The sequence below is a fragment of the Anas platyrhynchos genome, chromosome 2 (assembly GCF_047663525.1).
Source record: "Anas platyrhynchos isolate ZD024472 breed Pekin duck chromosome 2, IASCAAS_PekinDuck_T2T, whole genome shotgun sequence".
Taxonomy (NCBI): Eukaryota; Metazoa; Chordata; class Aves; order Anseriformes; family Anatidae; genus Anas; species Anas platyrhynchos.
The window spans coordinates 48,476,090-48,494,300 of NC_092588.1; the positions used below are offsets into that span (position 1 = coordinate 48,476,090).

The window sequence follows — 18,211 nt, forward strand, 5'->3', positions numbered from 1 at the left end:
CTATGAAAGTAAACCATATAATGATTTTAAATTTGATGACCAAAACCCACTGCAAAAAGCTTTATGTTGTTATTCAAAATACTGTCTTCAGCCATTAAAAAATGAATACAGGATACAAGAGAGAAAAAACATAAATGGAATCATTCCTTTTGTTAAAGATACTATCAGTTCAGATTTCAATATGTTTCCTCCCTTGTGATTAATTTCAGCTTACTGTTTATCTAAGAAAATTGAAAAAAAGAAATGTTGAAAGATACTCTCTATGTTGATAAATGCCTGGACTCAAACCACATGCTTTAACTGACAAGCGTTTAATATCGATAAACCAAAGCTTTAACAGTAATAAAAGCTAGCATCACAGATGTAAGTAAGCACATAAAAAATGACTTTGAAGATCGAATATTAGAAAGTCCTACAGAAAGCCACATACAAAGGAAAGATGGTATTAACTTTTGGCACTTCTGGAGGATCATATTAGAAGGCGCAGAGTAAGAATACAGCATAAAGAAGAGGAAAATAAACCACAACTTTTCATTGTGTAGAGCAATATGCTGAAGTGAACTTGCTTTTTTTTTTTTTTTTATACAGTTCTGAGGGAAACCCAGGCTGTAACGAATCAGATGTCTCTGCAGTGGCTGCTGTGAACTGAGGTGGAACTCTAGCTGAATCACTAGATTTCCTAGTGAAGAGTAAAACCTCACATTTTGAAGAACTGAAACTAGATGGAAGATTTTGTTTACCACTGCTTATTTCCCTGAGAACTTGATGCCTGCTTCACAGTCCATTTACAAAGTATACACAGTAATGCATGCATATGTCATATGCTGTAATTTCTGTGACAATAAAGAAAAAAGTCCAGAGCAAACAAGGAAAACTAGAAAGCAGAAGTAATTTTAATGCTCTGAGGTGTTACTAGATTACATGCCTTGTTCTAGTTATATCAGTAGATAAAATCATAGGCAAGGAGTTGTGCAACTCTTCAAAGGATTACAATTGGCAATAGATTTTGAATTTAACTAGAACAAATGATATATACATAACCTCATTTGAAAAGCCTTCTCTTACATTAGGACCTCTTAACACCACAGGATTGCACATGTTAGTTACCTGCTAACCACAGAGAAGACACCTTAATCCTCTTACCTCACTGCTATGGGCACCTTAACTTTCTCCTAGGTATCTTTAACCAAATCATTAATCAGATTAAACTTTGTATTATAGAAATGATAGGACACAGCAATCTGTGTGAGACCACTAAATGAAACAGAAAAAGCAGAAAGCATTGCAAAGAAAAATACATTTCAAAATAGCAACAAATTAAAAACAAACAACGTTGTTCTTTAAATACTTTGATGTAATACTAAAAAAAAAAGAAACCTCAGATAAAAACGCATATTATCCACATTCGTCAAAGCTGGATTGGTAAGAATTAAGGGGACACTTAGAATATGTTATTAGCATCCCCGATCAGTTACTGCATTCCCTCTGTTCTATGTCCCTCTTGTACTGGGAAGCCTAGAACTGGACATGATGCTCCAGGTGTGACCTCACCAGGGCTGAGCTGAGGGGGAGGATCACCTCCCTCGACCTGCTGGCAACACTCTAAATGCACTCTTCTAAAAGGCCCAAGATACCATTGGCCTTCTTGGACACAAGGGCGCATTGCTGGCTCATGATTAGAAATTCCTAGCAGTACTGAGGATAAGAGGACACTTTGATATTATCTCAATCATTTTTAAACAAAAACAAAAGAGCATATGCAAAGAGGGATGTAGATCTGTTAGAGCAGGTTGAGAGGAGGGCCATGAGGATGATCAGAGGGCTGAAGCACCTCTGAAGAAAGGTTGAGAGAGCTGAGGATGTTCAGGGTACAGAAGTGAAGGCTCCGGGGTGACCTCACTCAGATCTTTCAGTACTTAAGGGGGGGGGGGGATCAGTACTTAAAGAAGGTTTATAAAAAAGATGGAGAACAACTTTTTGCTTGGGTAGGTAATGACTGGGCAAAGGGAAATGGTTTTAAACTAAAAGAGGGGAGATTTAGATTAGAGGTTAGGAGGAAATTCTTCATTCTGAGGGTGGTAAAGCACTGGCATGGGTTTCCAAGAGAAGCTGTGGATGCCCCCCGTCTGGAGATGTTCAAGACCAGGTTGGAACTAGGTGATCTTTAAAGTCCTTTCCAACCCAAGCCTTTCCTTGATTACGTTCTGTGACTTAAAACAAATAAAAAATACTTCTAGATCATTTGCAAAACAAAGTGACAGAGAAAGGGCACAATCTTCTACTAAATAATAACAGGAACACTGACAAAGAAAGATCTCTTCAACAGACCTATTTGCTTCAGTTAAAAAGATGTTCAAATGAATCACTGAAATGACATACAGAGATGGGCATTTTCAAGATGACATCACGAGTTGCCCAACTCTGACTGTGTAATTTAATTTACTTAAAGGAAAGAGAGAATTATCCAAATCTGTCTAGGCATTTGACATTTTTGAGTCAGCCAAGAATCCAAACTGATCACAGAATAGCAAAAAAATGTGGATAGAACAGATCCTGATTCGGCAAGCATTTTTTGTAAAGCCTGATACAGATGCAAATTTCTCAGATAAACAAGTCTGAACCAATATTTAGGTGGACTTTCAGAGCAATAGAAACTATCCCTTCTATGATCAAGTAACCCACCTGGTGGATGAGGGAAAGCCTGTTGACGTAGTCTACCTAGGCTTCAGCAAGGCCTTTGACATGGTCTCACAGCATGCTCTGGGAGAAGCTGGCAGCTCACGGCACAGACAGGTACATGCTTTGCTCAGTTAGAAACTGGCTGTACAGCCAGGCCCAGAGAGCAGTGGAGAACAGAGTGAAATCCAGATGATGACCAATCACCAGCGGTGTTCCCGACGGGTTGGTGTTGGGGCCCATCCTCTTTAATATCTCTATTGATGACTTGGATGAGGAAATTGAGGGCATCCTCAGTACGTTTGCAGATGACACCATGTTGTGGGGAAGTGTCGATCTGCCGGAGAGTATGAAGGCCCTGCAGAGGGACCTGGACAGGTCAATGGGCAGAGGCCAATGGGATGAAGTTCAACATAGCTAAATTTCGGGTCCTACACTTTGCCCACAACACCACCATGCAGTGCTAGAGCTTGGGACAGAGTGGCTCAAAAGCTCTGCAGAGGAAAAGGATCAGGGGGTGCTGAATGATGCTTGCCTGAACATTAGCACCTCGGCCCAGGTGGCCAACAGCATCCTGGCTTGTATCAAGAATAGTGTAACCAGCAGGACCAGGGAGGTGATCGGCCCTTTGTACTCTGCTCTGGTGAGGCCACATCTCCAGTATTGTGTTCAGTTTTGGAACCCTCAGTAAAAGAAGTACAGAGACCCTGGAATGTGTCCGGAGAAGGGCTACAAAATTGGTGAAGGGCCTGGAACACAAGTCCTATGAGGAGTGGCTGAAGGAACTGAGGTTTTTTAGTCTGGAGAGGAGGCAGCTCAGGGCAGACCTCATTGCTCTCTACAGCTACCTGAAAAGAAGTTGTGAGGAGCAGGGGGTTGGCCTCTTCTCATACAGAACTAGTAACAGGACTAGAGGGAACGGCCTCAAGTTGTGCCAGGGGAGGTTCAGATTGGAAATTAGGAGACATTTCTCAGAAATAGTAGTCAAGCATTGGGACGGGTTGCCCAGGGAAGTGGTACAGTCACCATCCCTGGGGGTGTTAAAGCAAAGGTTGGACGTGGTGCTTAGGGACATGGTTAAGTGGGAGGTATTGGTGGTAGGGGGACAGTTGGATCAGAGATCTTAGAGGTCTTTTCCAACTTTAATAATTCTATGATCAAGACTGAACAAGGCACCTTTCCTGTTTCTTGTTCTACTGTTATGTACATCTTGGATTAAAAGTTACTCTTTTGATTTATTTTACGCTATCCTGACACTGAAAGCTTCAGTGATTAAGAATTCCCTAGAACCCCCGTCACTGACTTGGTTTCTTAAGAGATAAATTTCAGTATGCTCCAAGTTGGGGGTGGACTTCTTCATACCATAGCATGGTGTGGTGGAAGAGTATATTCAGAAAACTCCCAGACTTCACAAAAGTTATACTACTCCTAGTCATTCCATTTTCTAATACAGCAATCAGGCCCTAACCCTCTTGTTCATAACAGCTGCTCATAGAGAAAGCAATCTTCATAAATAGAAAAGAGCTAAGCTGACAAATAGCACCCCGTTTTTTATATTTCAGAACGAAGAACAGCACAGATCTCAGACTTCATATAAATGGAAGACTTCCAGTAAATCTCTTGTTCAGACTTCAAAAGAGTAAAAAGAAGAGAACTTCATCCATATAGTTTAAGCAGGAATTTGCTAATTCAAAATGGAACATGCACATGATCTTGAAGGTAAAATAGTAACAACCTATTTGAAGCATATACCTTAAATTTCAGTTGGACTAGAACAGGCTCAATACAAAAATTGCTTCTAGTCAGCATCACAATGTATCTGAACACTTATACTGTAGATAGCATGGAGTCCTGCAAAAATTCTATACTACAACTACTAGAGAAGCCCAATCTGAAGCAGTCAACTTTAAGCTATATGTAAACTTTTGCTTGAAGTCAACAGGACAGGTTACTGTCACAAGCAAAAAGGACTCCATTTAGCACACTATGAAAGTTAGAGGCAGAATGTGTAGAATCAAAAGTGATTGACAGGAAGAGTTTCTAGGGCAAAGTATCTGCTTAACAGTAGAGTGAAATGAGGAAGAAGTTTTTCCCATCTATTTCTTCTATACTCAAAGAAGAACTGCACATATTACTTCCCTTCCCCAGGAAACAGGACTGCAACAAAAGGAGTAGATGACACATCAATATGCAGATTAATGGGGACAACCAGTTAAGGTTCTGAATTCTACCTTACCTGTTTGTGCCAGAAAGACTTAAAAAGCAATGCAAGTATCTAGAGAAAGAACAAACTTAAATACAAGCTAAAGCAACATAGGCAAAATATACACATTGCACACACACAAGCTCACAAAAGGCAGAAAAATATTAACAGAATAATTCTATTAGACTCTTTAATTTATTCTCCTAGTTTTAAAATTTCTGTAAAATATAAACATCTGATAGTTTAGTGTCTTTAGACTGCTTTCTAAATAGGCTCATTTTACTCATCAGAAAGGAAACAATTACTATGCAGTTATGAGAAAAGCTAATCATGTCTGGAACAACAAAGTTTCTTTCAGCTAAAGCAATATTATGAAGATATACAACTATTTTCCAGTATTCTATTTTCTTGGTAAAAAGAAAAGCACATACCTTTTGTTCATTCAGCAGGTCTGTAATGGTTTGTGACATTTCATCCAAACTCTGTGCTGCTTTTACCAGGTTATGCAGAGCACGTACATGCTGGTGAAGAGGTTCGAAGTCGCATAGTATGGGAACCCTTAAAAACAGTACAGGATTACCTTTTCCCCTTTATTGTTACATCTAATATTCAATTAACATATTATATAGATATTTCAATAAGACTGAACTTCCTTCTGTATAAAGTTTATATTTTCTTCGTTTCATCTATTTTACATGGAAAATCCACAGAAACACATGGTATTTGTGCTTTAAAATAAGAACTCAATAGCTCTTAAGTAGTAAATAACGATAAACACAGTAATGGGGAAGTAATATATCAGAGTTTTTCCTTCTGAGGAAAACATTTACCACTAATACCTAGAGTTACAACAACACTAACAGAAGAGAATTGATGGTTATTAGATCTGTAATTGAAGCACTTATGACTCGATTATTCTCTTGGATTCTCTCCAATCCAGCTTTTCCTTTGAAGCAACAATTAATTCTCAATTATTCTTTATCAATGATAGGTAGCCTAAATCAAAAGTCTGAATAATGTTTTGTGATCACATTGCATGTTTTGCACTGTAAGATTTCAATTGCAAGTTTCCTAAACCTTCATAAAAGTAATATTTATTCCATTTTTCTTGAGAGCCTGTACTTCCACGCTATTTGCTTGGAATTACTCCACTGAAGTCATGAAGCAGAAGTTAATTTAGACTAGCAACATAATAAAAACAGATTATATTTCACTGTATTTTGCATTCTCTATTCAAAATATTATATACTAGATAGTAGTATATATACACTAGATAAAATATTATGTAGTAGATGCACGTAGCATCTAGTGAATTTTATAGAATTAAGATTTCAGTAATTGCTTAAATTTAGCAGTTGAGAAGACTGAAACACTAAGTAAATAGAAGCATAATAGAAGCATTTAATTATGCAGCTCAGGGGACTCGTGATGATAGGAGAGGATTCCGTGCTAGGTTTCAGCCTGCTAGTTTGCCGATTGTTTTGTTTTTTGATATTAAATGAAAATACCAGACAAACCACTGCTCTAAAGTTTGTTCTGAAGTTCAGAGTGTACCCAGGTGGGGTACTCAGCCCACTCAAGTTACAAGTCCTCCACTGTCATCAACATTGCCACCAAACGTAAACACGAAACAGAGTGAACATGACATAATTCCACCTCTATTGCCATCAAGTGGAAAGCTCTATCATTACATCAGTAACCCACAACAGTTTCGTTACTGATGATTTCCTGACAACAGAAAAACAAAGTTATTCCTGAACTCAGTCTGGATTTACTAGGAAGGTTGTAAAATTCACAGCAAATATCAGCAATACATATTATAATAGTTTTCATTTTATCTCCACAGTGACTCAGAAGCAAACTTAACAGTGTAACAAGAGGAAATTAGAATGGTTTATCAGTTGCATTGTGATCTATGGCAAATTCACTCTCAAGCACACTAAGCTCACTATACTTATTATTTAACGTCAGCAGCCATAGCACCAGGAGGATTTCCAGGACTTCTGAATTAACAAGAATGCCAGTGCAACATAAAAGTGAAAAACGCAGTCAATTCAGCTCCTGCACCGTGCACCAGTAACAGGTTGCAGTTTGGTACTGTTGGTGAACCTGACAAATGACACTGGAGCAACTCCTTTTTATATTACCATCCTTTGTGGGATTATGGCCTTGGAGCTAGAAAATGAAGTCTGAGAAAAATCTTTAACTACAGCCACGTTTGTTAGAACAGAGGATGATAGATACCTGTAGCATCTGATTATGGTAATATAGATAGACCTCATCCTAGACAGGACCTTACACAGGACTTGCTCCTGCCTATTTTGTACATTTATTTTTTTTTTTTTTTTTAACATGTTTAAGACATATAAATGGAAAGCTCACTAACTATTAGAGCAATGTCCAACATCCTCTACATCTCCATACGGAATACATAGGGCATACATGTGTTCAGGTCATCTGAGCTTGTGTATAAGCATGTAGGTAACATCCATCTGCAGTAAGCGGGCAAAAGAGCATTGCTTAATAATATCAGTTTTAAAAATATCCTTGTCTGTTCCTTTAGCGAAATAAATTGGAGGTGGAAGCAGGACAGAAAGGGAAGCTACCCCCACATTGCACAAAGTTTAAAAAGGTGATTTACCTGAGTAACGGCTGTACTTCTGAAGGACAAAATGACTGCAAAAACTGCAAGTCACTTAATGAGATATCTGGAAGCTCACTGTCAAATCTGCGAGGTTTTCGTGTCTGTATTAAGAAGAAATTAATTAATTTTTGTTATGAAGGTGATATCAAGATGACTAAGGAATGACTCAAAAAAGGAGCCTAATTCATAATGGAGAAGTTTAACAAACTGATCTCACAAAAGAATTCAGTATCCTTTTAAGGGAACCATGTCCAGCCACACCCTCACCCAAACAACCCTAAAAAGTTAATTTACGTTTACAGTCATTATCCATAGTGCCTCTGTCATCAATACTTTCTCCCTATTACCAAGCTTTGTAAACATTACTGATTTAAGAAGTTAAGGGATAAGAGATGGCACTGAAACTTTACTTATTGTGCTGCTAAACAGACATTTAAGTATCAATCCAGTTCAGTGTTTAAAATAATATGACAAGTAGCATTTTTATTTCTTCCCAGCATCTTTTCAAAAAAAAAAAAAAATAGAAGCTGAAAAGAGTAAACAAGGCAAAATAAGATGGCAACATTAGAATCAGAGAGATTTTACTTGAATTAACCAGTCTGCGTGAAACTAAATTTAATAGACAATGCTTGATTATAGCTACACTTTTTCACCATCATGTTATCAACCAATAAAGAGATGAAAACTCTGCTCCACTTGTCTAGTAATTACGGGAAAACACGAAAACCTTTTACTTGCTTTCGCAGCATGATTAATTTTATGGCCATATTATTCAAAATATTGGATTAGATGGGTAAATTATCCCTCCTGGCTTCAGCTTTCCGATCAACAGCTTTTTTTTTGTTTCAGTTTCAGAGACTCCTTGTTAAAAAGGAGTATCAAACTGACATTTCCTCTCCCACTGCAAAGCAAGTTAGGAACCGACGTCAATATAGGTCACTTTAAATAGCAAAAAAGTGCTAGTTTCTAGCTCTTTCTTTTGTGTCAGAGCAATGTGACAGGCATATCACATGAATTAAGCCTAGTTTAATTTACAAAAGTACTGTTTACAAATATGAAAGAAACAAAGATGCCGAGTACATACACAAAATGACGGAGGCCAGGAATCAAGTCCTCTAAACAAGCGATTCCTTAGAAAAGATTTCCCTGGGCAAAGAAAAAAAAAGTGGTTATTTAAAATGCAAAATAAATAAATGCAACATACAAACAATGCCTCAAGAGAAACAGTTTAACAACTGAACTAAATTTGAAAGTATTACCAACCATGCTATTTCTTAACAAAAAGTGAAACTTTTTGCATGGAACTTCATGCAAAACCCACCATGAAAAATACAACTTTGCACTCCATTTGAGATAGTTCCTTTAATGCTTACCTCTTAAAATCTTCAAGTTGTTTTTCAAGTTTTCTTCTTTGTAATCTTACAAATCTCCTTCCCAAAATTTTGATAACCTTTTACTCAATTTTCTTATTTTAGTAGTTCATTTAGAACATAGGATGCAGATTTAGTAGAAAAATCCAGTTTCTCTGATTTATTTTTTTAATCAAACTTCATACTTTTTTTTTTTTAAGCCTCTGGTCAAGTATTATACACGTGAAACTTTAGTTTTTGTCTTTCCTGAAGAACTACAGATGAAGCTGTACCAATACTCAAATATTCAGTAATGGTTTCACAAGTGCTATTTAAAGCTTGTACATGTTCAAGCAGAAACTGCATTCAAGTGTAGTAATCAGATTTTTTTTCTTTCAAAAGCTTTAAGCTAATTAGAACTTTCACAGTATTTTGGGTAATCTATACGGAGTAGTTTGTTAAATCATAACATAACTTATGAACAAACTTTGCTACTAATAGCACCTCCTGGCACACCATATGTTCCCTTTTTAAGCAACAAAAAACAACATGAAGGTATTTAAATTACAACATAATGAAAATATTTTTGCTACTTTTAAAGACAACAGTACATACTAAACCACAGCTCTGATTTCACAGAAGAGAAAGTACTTACTGAACAGTTTACCAAAAGATTCTCTTTTTGCTCTTTCAGCTTCATATAGGTGTTTACCATCTTTTATTAAAGCACCAGCCCACTACGGAAAGGAAAATACATAGTTAGTAGTTAATTTATACATTGACAAACTGTCAAGACCAAACCTTTGTATTCACTTACCTCCCTGTAGTGTTTTATGAACATTTTTCTCCTTACAACCTCAACAACAGCTAGACAGTACATTTGAGGAACAGTGCTGAGAGCCTCTACAACCTTGACCCTTTCTAGCAGCTCTGTTACAAGACGAAGCAAAGCTTGCAGTTTCTCTCCATCTTGGTCAGCATGAAGCATTACAAAACAACACCACCTACAAAAGCAGGTTACACTTTAGAAGATAGCAACTTAGTCATCTCTTCTGCATTTGAATTTATCCAAAATTCGCAAAATCTCTGGATCAACGGAACAATTATATTATTTTACACAGGCCAACAACAGGCTATCTGTAAGTACCAAGTCATTCAGAATTCAGTAGTTGTCTTCCCTATTAACTTCTCAGAGTAAAAAATCCACATAAACACTCAAATTAACGCTCACCAACACTTAAGGTATTGTTTTTGGTAAGTAATACTCTTAGCATACATAACCTTAAAATAATAATGTAATTTTCTCTAGAAGAATTTACAAAGAAATCGGTACAGCCAGAGCAAATATGACAATAGTCTTTGTTTATAAATCTTAAAAATGTGGAAAAGCATTAGCCAGAAATAGCAGGGTTGGGGATACTGTCAAAGGGAAGATCTAAAGACTGCCCAGAAGTTCACACTATCTACTCACTCACTACAAATAACCACCCTGCTAACACGGAAGTTCTCATTTTATGTAACCACACATCCAATTACCTTATTGAAAATATACACATGTATTCCTTGGTCAATATACTAATTTCAAACAGACACCATAATAATTAAACCACAGCTTAGCTACTGAAAAGGTGATAAACTGGTGTCTGAGTGGAAACATTACAGCATCTTTTCCCAAGTCGTAACATGGAGCTACACCCCAGCAGTAACAAAGAAATTTTCGATGACAGAAGTGAAGTAAAAGCAACAAATACAACAAAGTCAACACTAGTAATAGTAACACTACTAAAAAAAGTACTTTTTCCACACAACAGTTATGCTGCTGAACTTACAAAAGCCAGGAGGATTTTGTGGATTCAAAAGAACTAGTTAAGCTAATTAACCAGTAGTTAAACACAGAACTGCTTCTGTATGTAAATATCCTTAGAGGAAAACATTATGTATTTTCCTTATTCCTGTTTTAGTCATTTGCTACTAGCTGCTGATGAAGGCAATCTAGAAGAACCTTTGGTTTGACACAAAAGAAGTGTTGTTTTTTTTTTTTAAAGTCTATGTTTTATTCTTCTCAAGATCTATCCTCCTCAGATTCATTCTCTGTGCCTCACTTTCTCCTTCCAAAGGGATTCAATTCTTTTCCTCTAGTAACTTATGAATTAGGTGCACAGCTACACCAATACTTCAGCATATAGGAAATCAAAGTGATGTTTATGATAAGCTAGCTTCTACATACTAACCCTTGATACTTGGGAAAAATGGTGAAAAAAAAAAACATCTTTTCAGAAGGGTAAGAGTAGATGCATGGGCACTGAATACAGACAAATCCCTATTCTGATTTCCCTAGCAATAATTCATCTTACAAACACAATCTTTGTCATTACTGCACTGCTGACTCTGCTTTACTTTTTCCTGAATCTTTAATTTTTTTCATACAAACTGTAATCTTTTCAAGAAGAAAAAAAATGATGGATTGATGGATCCAGTGTGCAAGTTTAGCAGAGTCTTAACAGAATCAGTGTTTGTAGAGCCACAGAATACCCCAAGTTGGAAGGGAGCCACAAGGATCCTTAAGTTCAGCTCCTGGCTCCATGCAGGACAACCCAAAAAATCAAACCAAATGTCCAAGTGCATTGTCCAAATGCTCCTTGAAATCTGACAGGCTCCGTGCCATGATCACTGCCCGGGGGAGCCTATCCCAGTGCCTGCCCACCCTCTGGGTGCAGACCCTTTCCCTAACCCCCAGCCTGACCCTCCCCTGTCCCAGCTCCATGCCGTCCCCTCGGGTCCTGTCGCTGTCCCCAGAGAGCAGAGCTCAGCGCCTGCCCCTCCGCTCCCCTCGTGAGGGAGCTGCAGGCCGCCATGAGGCCTCCCCTCAGCCTGCTCTGCTCGGGGCTGAGCAAACCAAGGGGCCTCAGCTGCTCCTCATACCTCTTGCCCTCTACACCCTTCACGAATGTTGCCTAATTGTTAACAGCTAGTATAAACAATCCTTTCTGAAGAAATGATATAAGCCTGTACACTTCCCCTATGTATCTGACATCACATTAAATAAAGCTTAAGGATTAGGTTTAACAGTGGAAAGAACTGTTTTTCCATTTAGCAATATAGACTACTTATTGCCTTCTATGGCATATGGCAATGATGCTTACTTGAAAAAAAATTACGTTCTCAATATCAATACATGTAATTGTTTTTCATTAACTGCAAGTAAATCACAAACTAATGTCATGCTTTCTTGCTTTGATACGATCACAAGCTACTGAAGAACGTTTTACTTATATTTATTACACTCTTATGAAAACATCAATTGCCAGTAAATTTTAAATAAGAAATTGATGGCTTCCAAGGTTGACAGGAGAGGGGATTGTAGGTTCAACAATATTGTTTTATTGATGTGAAGGTCATTAAGAGTTGTTTTTTTCTTGAAGCTTAAGTAATATTTTGTTTCATACTTACTGATGACTTGATATACAAACTCAACTAATCCAACTTTTATTTTTTCTTCCATTAAGAAAAGCCTCTGTGCATTACTGAAGATTTCTTTATGACACTTTAAGAGTATCAGTGCAAGTAGAATTTGCAATACCAAGTTGAGAAGTTGTAACTTACTTTAGTCTGACTTGTAGATTATTTGCAAGCTCCTGTTTGGCAGTGGTGCATTTCTGTTTAATATCTAACAGTTTTCTGTGATTAGTTAACATGATCATCAGCTGATTTGCATGACTCAAGCACAAGTCAGGCAGAACAGAAGGATCTTTCAAGTTCTCAGCTCTCTTCTGATTAGCCAAAAATCCCTAGAAGAGAAAAGACATTTGTTACACAAGTTTGTAATAATCAAAAAGCACTGAAGCAACCACCTTGCAAGCAACTATGCAGCAACCATGCAAGACTTAATAAACTTCCTGTAACTATTGAAGGGTATAACAGAATCCTACATAGACGAATCAAGTGTCAAGCTCACGTTACTTCCATGTTATAGTACCAAATAAATCTCACCTAAGATTTAATCTCCAAATATTACCAACACAACCTTTTAAGAAATTCACACAACTAACCAGCACAAGTGAAAGATTATAAATTTAATACAGCAGAAAGAAGTAGATACTAGTAGTTGGGCAATCAACCATCATTCTAATTTCTTCAAACAGCTTTTTTAATTCTGGCATATCCAAGATTTAACATCATAGCATATCCAGTATTATTACTGCAGGCTAAAGAATCTACCTCTTGAACCACTAAATTCATATATGAAAACAATTCCCTTCTCCACACCCCCCCCCCCGTCCCCAAATGAATGTAGTATGTACAAATTTAAACATCATCTTCATTCATTATCTGACAATTAGGAAGTATATCATGATTGTCACGAAATTTTCAGCCATGCAAGGATTATCTAAGACAAATTACTGAACTTCTTTATGCAGTATGGAATGTATAACCTTCAAAACACAAAGTAAATGCATGCAGTGACGATTAAGGATGCCTGATACTCTTTATTAGAGCATCCATTTTTACTTAGTCTTAATCATTCCAAAATATAATTGCCTGGCATTAGCTCTTCTGTATTCTACTTGGATAAGATTGTTCCTCACAAATTTCCTCTGAAAAGTCAAATACTGAAGCATTTAAAAAAAAAAATCTGAGGAATATTAAGTGCTTTTGCAAGATGTTAAAAATTCTTATAGTTGTTTTTACTCAGAGGTATTAACTTTCCTATTATGGGGCAGGAATTACAATTTCACCCTGGTTCTCTATGGTGTCAGAAAATGCAATGAAAGAGCGAAGGACAAAAGAGCATTATGACCAGGATTTTCTGTGGAATCCAGACCACACCACAGACTCTCTGAAACAGTTGTCCATTTTACCAGTTGCAGAGCTGAGAATACAGCAAATGCTATCAGTAACACATTTTTCTTCTTTTATTCCTGTAAAGGGTGCTGGCTTTGCTTAACAACCAAGCAGAAAGTTTTGTTGGCAAACACCCTATCAGTGCCATACTTGCGAGCGGAAGAAGTTTCATGTAAGGAAATTCTCCCCACCCCCACCAACTTCTCTTCAATAATCCAGAAAGACACAAAAACATTTAAAAAAGCTGAAGTAGTGAAGTCAAACAGTGCAGGGTTACAAAACACCTCCCATAAAGCAACAGGGTCTCCAGCAAAACCATACGCATCACGGTGGGGAGGGCTGTCCAGTTGTGAATATTTGCTCTAAACTCTTCTTGTTTCTGGTGAACCAGTGGAACAAGAGGAAGTAGGGAAATGAATAAGCTTCAGCAAGACAATGAGAATAGGAAAGTTCAGCTAGGCATTTATTTGCAAGTTGGAGTTTGGGCAGCGCAAGGAATTACTTGTTCTGTTGTGGGTGGTAACAGGCAACCTCATAAAAGGGTCAGTGGACAAAACAGGAAAACCAGACCATCTTAGACATGTCTTAGATTGGTGATCATAGAAGGCAGCATATGTAGACATATGCAGAAGAGGCAGCAAAGGCAGGGACAGGGAAGCATTCTGGCATAAGAACTGCTGTGCCAGGCGCCATTGCCTCCATCACATTCCCCAGGTGTGACAATACTGCTAGAAGCAGCGTGGTTCTTTAGACATGATTTTGCCCATTGATTTTGTCCACTTTCATGTTGCATCTGACACATTGCTTGAACACAGTGGACGCTACATTTGTACTTCCATAAACTTATTAACCCTTTGTTTTCTTAAGAAATAAAAAACCTATTAGTTCTAAGTGTTTCTTTCTGATGTTGAAGTCAATGAGAACAGTAAGCCATATAGAATTACCAGGTGACAAATGAAGTTACTGTCACTGCTGGTTTGATGTTAAAAGCGAAGAGGTCTTGACATAAAATACTGTAAAGCTTATTTACAAAGCCTGCAGTATGTATTTGCATCTTTACTAGAAAAGCACAGAAATCAAAAGGTAAAATATAAAAGTTAAGCGTAATAAAAAGAAAGTGAAAGATGAACACTGAAGATGGAAGAGAATACGGAAGAGCTACGCAGTTACTGAACTATGTGCAACTTCCACACTGAACGGGGGAGGACCCTTTGGGAAACAAAAACAGGTTGCCAGCATTTTAACTGCCTGTCTTATTCAGCCCAAGTGAATGGAGACTGGAAAAAGTGGGAAGAATTGTTAGAGACTATCAAGATGAGGAGTCTCACCAAAATAAGTTGAATTGTTTAGCTACAGAAGACAAAGACATTGCATATACTGTGGTAACCATTAGGGAATTGCTAAGTACCAAAATCAAAGACAGGATTAGGCATGAAAAAATACAGATATGAACTAGACAAGAATACTTGCAGATCTGAGATGAAAGGATGTATATACGTTTTAGAACAGATAGTAAAAAAGTTGTAACATGTACAGAAGTCAAGAAAATAATTGCTTTTAAATTGCATCTCAGTAAGCTTTTTAAATTGACCACATGGTATGGAGCTTGCAATTACACAAAACTGGATACACTGAGCTAGAAAATTCCTTCCAGTTTTACTCTCAGTTCCAAAAGGCTATCCGTAAGTTTGAATATCTTTTGCAGTTTTTGTATCTGTGAATCCATCTTTAAAATAAATTTCAAACTAAAATTCTCATAGCATGCAGATCAGAAATAAAATTCTGATCATACTAGAAAAAAAGCCAATGTCATGGTTTTGGCTGGGATAGAGTTAGTACAGGCTTGCATAATGCTGTGGTTTGGATTTTTTTTTTTTTTAATGAGACTAGTAGTGATAACACCTCAATGTTTTAGCTGTGCCTACACAGAGCCAAGGCCTTTCTAGCTCCTTGTGCTGTGAGGAGGCTGGGGGTATACCAGGAGCTGGGGGGGTACACAGCCAAGACGGGTGGCCCAGGCTGGCCAGAGATGTCCCATGCCGTAGGGCATCATGCTCACTAATAAAACCTGGGGTAGAGGAGGAGGAAGGGGGATGTTCAGAGTCTTTTGTCTCCCCAAGAAACCGTTATGTGTGATGTGCCCAGATCTCCTGGGAGTGGCTGAAACCCTACCTGCTCGGAAGCAGCGAATGAACTCCTGGTTTGGCTCTGCCTGTGCACATACCTTTTGCTTTACCCAGTAAACTGCCTTTATCTCAACCCATGATTTCTCACACTTTTACTTCTCTGGTTCTCTCCCTTATCACACCTAGGGAGAGTGAGCAAGCAGCTGTGTGACACTGAGCCGCCTGCTGGGAATTAAACCACAACAGCTAGTTAAGAAAAACTACAGTGAATTTAAAAAAAGAAAAAGGAGAGGAAAACAAAGATTGGAGAAATCCAAGATGTGAGTAATCAATTGTACTAACAAGTTCCTGCCTTTCTGGTCCTGAGAAAATTAAAGAATTCATAACATGAGCTTCAAAGGTAAACTAATAAGAGTCCTGTAAAACAGATATGATAGTGCTTTCATTGATTTTCCCAGTGCCTATTTCCAAATCAAAAAAGCGACAAGAAAGAATATTTAACACTTTAGACTTAAATGCAAATAGTTGATAGGGAAAGGTGGCAGTCAGTGCAGTACTTAACAGCTGAGAAGACCTAAAAGCACTCTAAATCCCCCCCCAAAACCAAACAAAATAATTTTTTCCCCCTGATGTCAAGAAGTGGAAGGGATATAAAAGTACAGAATATGACACTGACAACATGGATAACTCTCCCCCTTTTAAGTCAAAAGTTCTTTTCCCATCAGCTTCAAGAGAAGCAGAAGAATCCTAGAACCAAGAAAGCCATCTGAAAATCTGTGTGTCGGCTATGGTTAACAGAACTAACAGAAGACTAATACTTCTATGAATCTCTATTTTCTGGAAGTGAATTTTGATGTAACAGGATGTTTTAAAGAGCTACACTATTAATTGAGAAAATTTAGAAAAAAACAAATACAATAAAATGCTGTGAAAGTCAAGCTACTGGACAGTCATACTGAAAGATTAAAGAGGCTCCCAATTTTCTAGAGGAGTACTGTTATTACATGATGCCACCTACTGACCATAGTTATATATGCTTATGCTACAAATCCCAGCTTCCATAGAGAAAAATAGTTTTTGAATTTAACAAAGCAGCTTTCCATTGCTCCAACAGCTAGATATTTACTATTCAAGTACATAAATCAAAAAGTAATGTTTCATATAAAAGGCTGTTTAAGGGTCAGTTCACAGAAAAGGCTAACCAGAGACAAAACAACTCTTAAGACAGTCCAAGGGACAAACAAATTATCTAAGTACCGAGGACTTCTAGCAGACTGTTCTCTGGGCTAAGTTTGTTTTGAATTTCAGTAATAGAACCTAAGTTGGAATAGAAAGTCAAGTCAAATTCTAGAAGGAACATAGCTTTCTCCAGCCTGGGAAAGACATCTATAGAGCTTCCAATACATATACAGCCACTGGAATTGCCATTTACATGTTCCTTATTCTTGTTCCATAAAATACATCCACTTGCTATTTCTTTATGAACAGAAATAGTTCACTGCTGAAATATGTGATGTATTGAAAATTTAGAGCTTTCTTCTTGTAACACCAAATATCAACAGTTACCACAAAAATTTTGAGCACTCCCTTTAAAAATACCCAAGTCTTTGCCTATATCAATAAACAAACCCTTGAACCTAGTTGTTCTTTTTAATATTTCTACGCAGACTATCATTTGAGTAACATACTAGCTCTAATTAATTTCACATTAAGCATTTAAAAGCATCTAGTTTTTGTAAACATTATCTAAATAACTACATTAAATGTAGTAGATGAAGTAATACAAGTATATGAAATGAAAAACCATGTCTTCCTACATCTGATTAGAAAATGCTTCCTGAAGTTTTTCCATCATATATGCAGCATATACAGAAATAGTTCCATATAAAACCAAGGAATAAAGCTATCCAGTAGTACACTTTGTACTTAATCACGAGCATTCAATTCACTGAAGAAAAAAATAATGTTGTCCTATCTGTGGTATAAGACAAGGCATATTCTTCATGATGAGGGTGGTAAGGCACTGAAACTGGTTTCCCATAGAGGTTGTGGAACCATGGAGGTGCTCAGGCTGGATATAGCTTTGGACAACCTGATCTAATGGAAGGTATCCTTGTCCATGGTAGAGGGATCAGAATAAGATAGTATTTAAGGTACCTGCCAATTCAAACCATTCTATGATTCTATCTCACTATTCTTAAAAACAAACTTGTGTATTTTATGATACGCATAGAAAAGCCAATTTACAAAAAAAAGACAAGATGAAGATTTGAAAGTTTCAAGTCTGATAAATCTTCAAAAGGCACAAAATCAAAATGTACAGAGGTATTTAAAAAAAAAGGTACCAAGTATCTTTCCAATTGACTTTTAG

The 18,211-nt window shown here is 37.3% G+C and overlaps 1 protein-coding gene across 3 annotated transcripts in view; it reads right to left on the reverse strand.

Annotated features, from left to right (window-relative positions):
* RB1CC1 (RB1 inducible coiled-coil 1) overlaps positions 1-18,211 on the reverse strand; it is a 74,401-nt gene that overhangs the window by 21,342 nt on the left and 34,848 nt on the right. For all 3 annotated transcript variants that reach the window (XM_027452089.3, XM_027452088.3, XM_038174421.2), the window contains 6 exons: positions 12,476-12,660; positions 9,690-9,876; positions 9,528-9,609; positions 8,608-8,669; positions 7,521-7,624; positions 5,311-5,437 (listed from right to left, as the gene is read on the reverse strand). In XM_027452089.3, the coding sequence (XP_027307890.2) occupies positions 5,311-5,437; positions 7,521-7,624; positions 8,608-8,669; positions 9,528-9,609; positions 9,690-9,876; positions 12,476-12,660 (747 nt within the window). The remainder of the gene's footprint in view (positions 1-5,310; positions 5,438-7,520; positions 7,625-8,607; positions 8,670-9,527; positions 9,610-9,689; positions 9,877-12,475; positions 12,661-18,211) is intronic.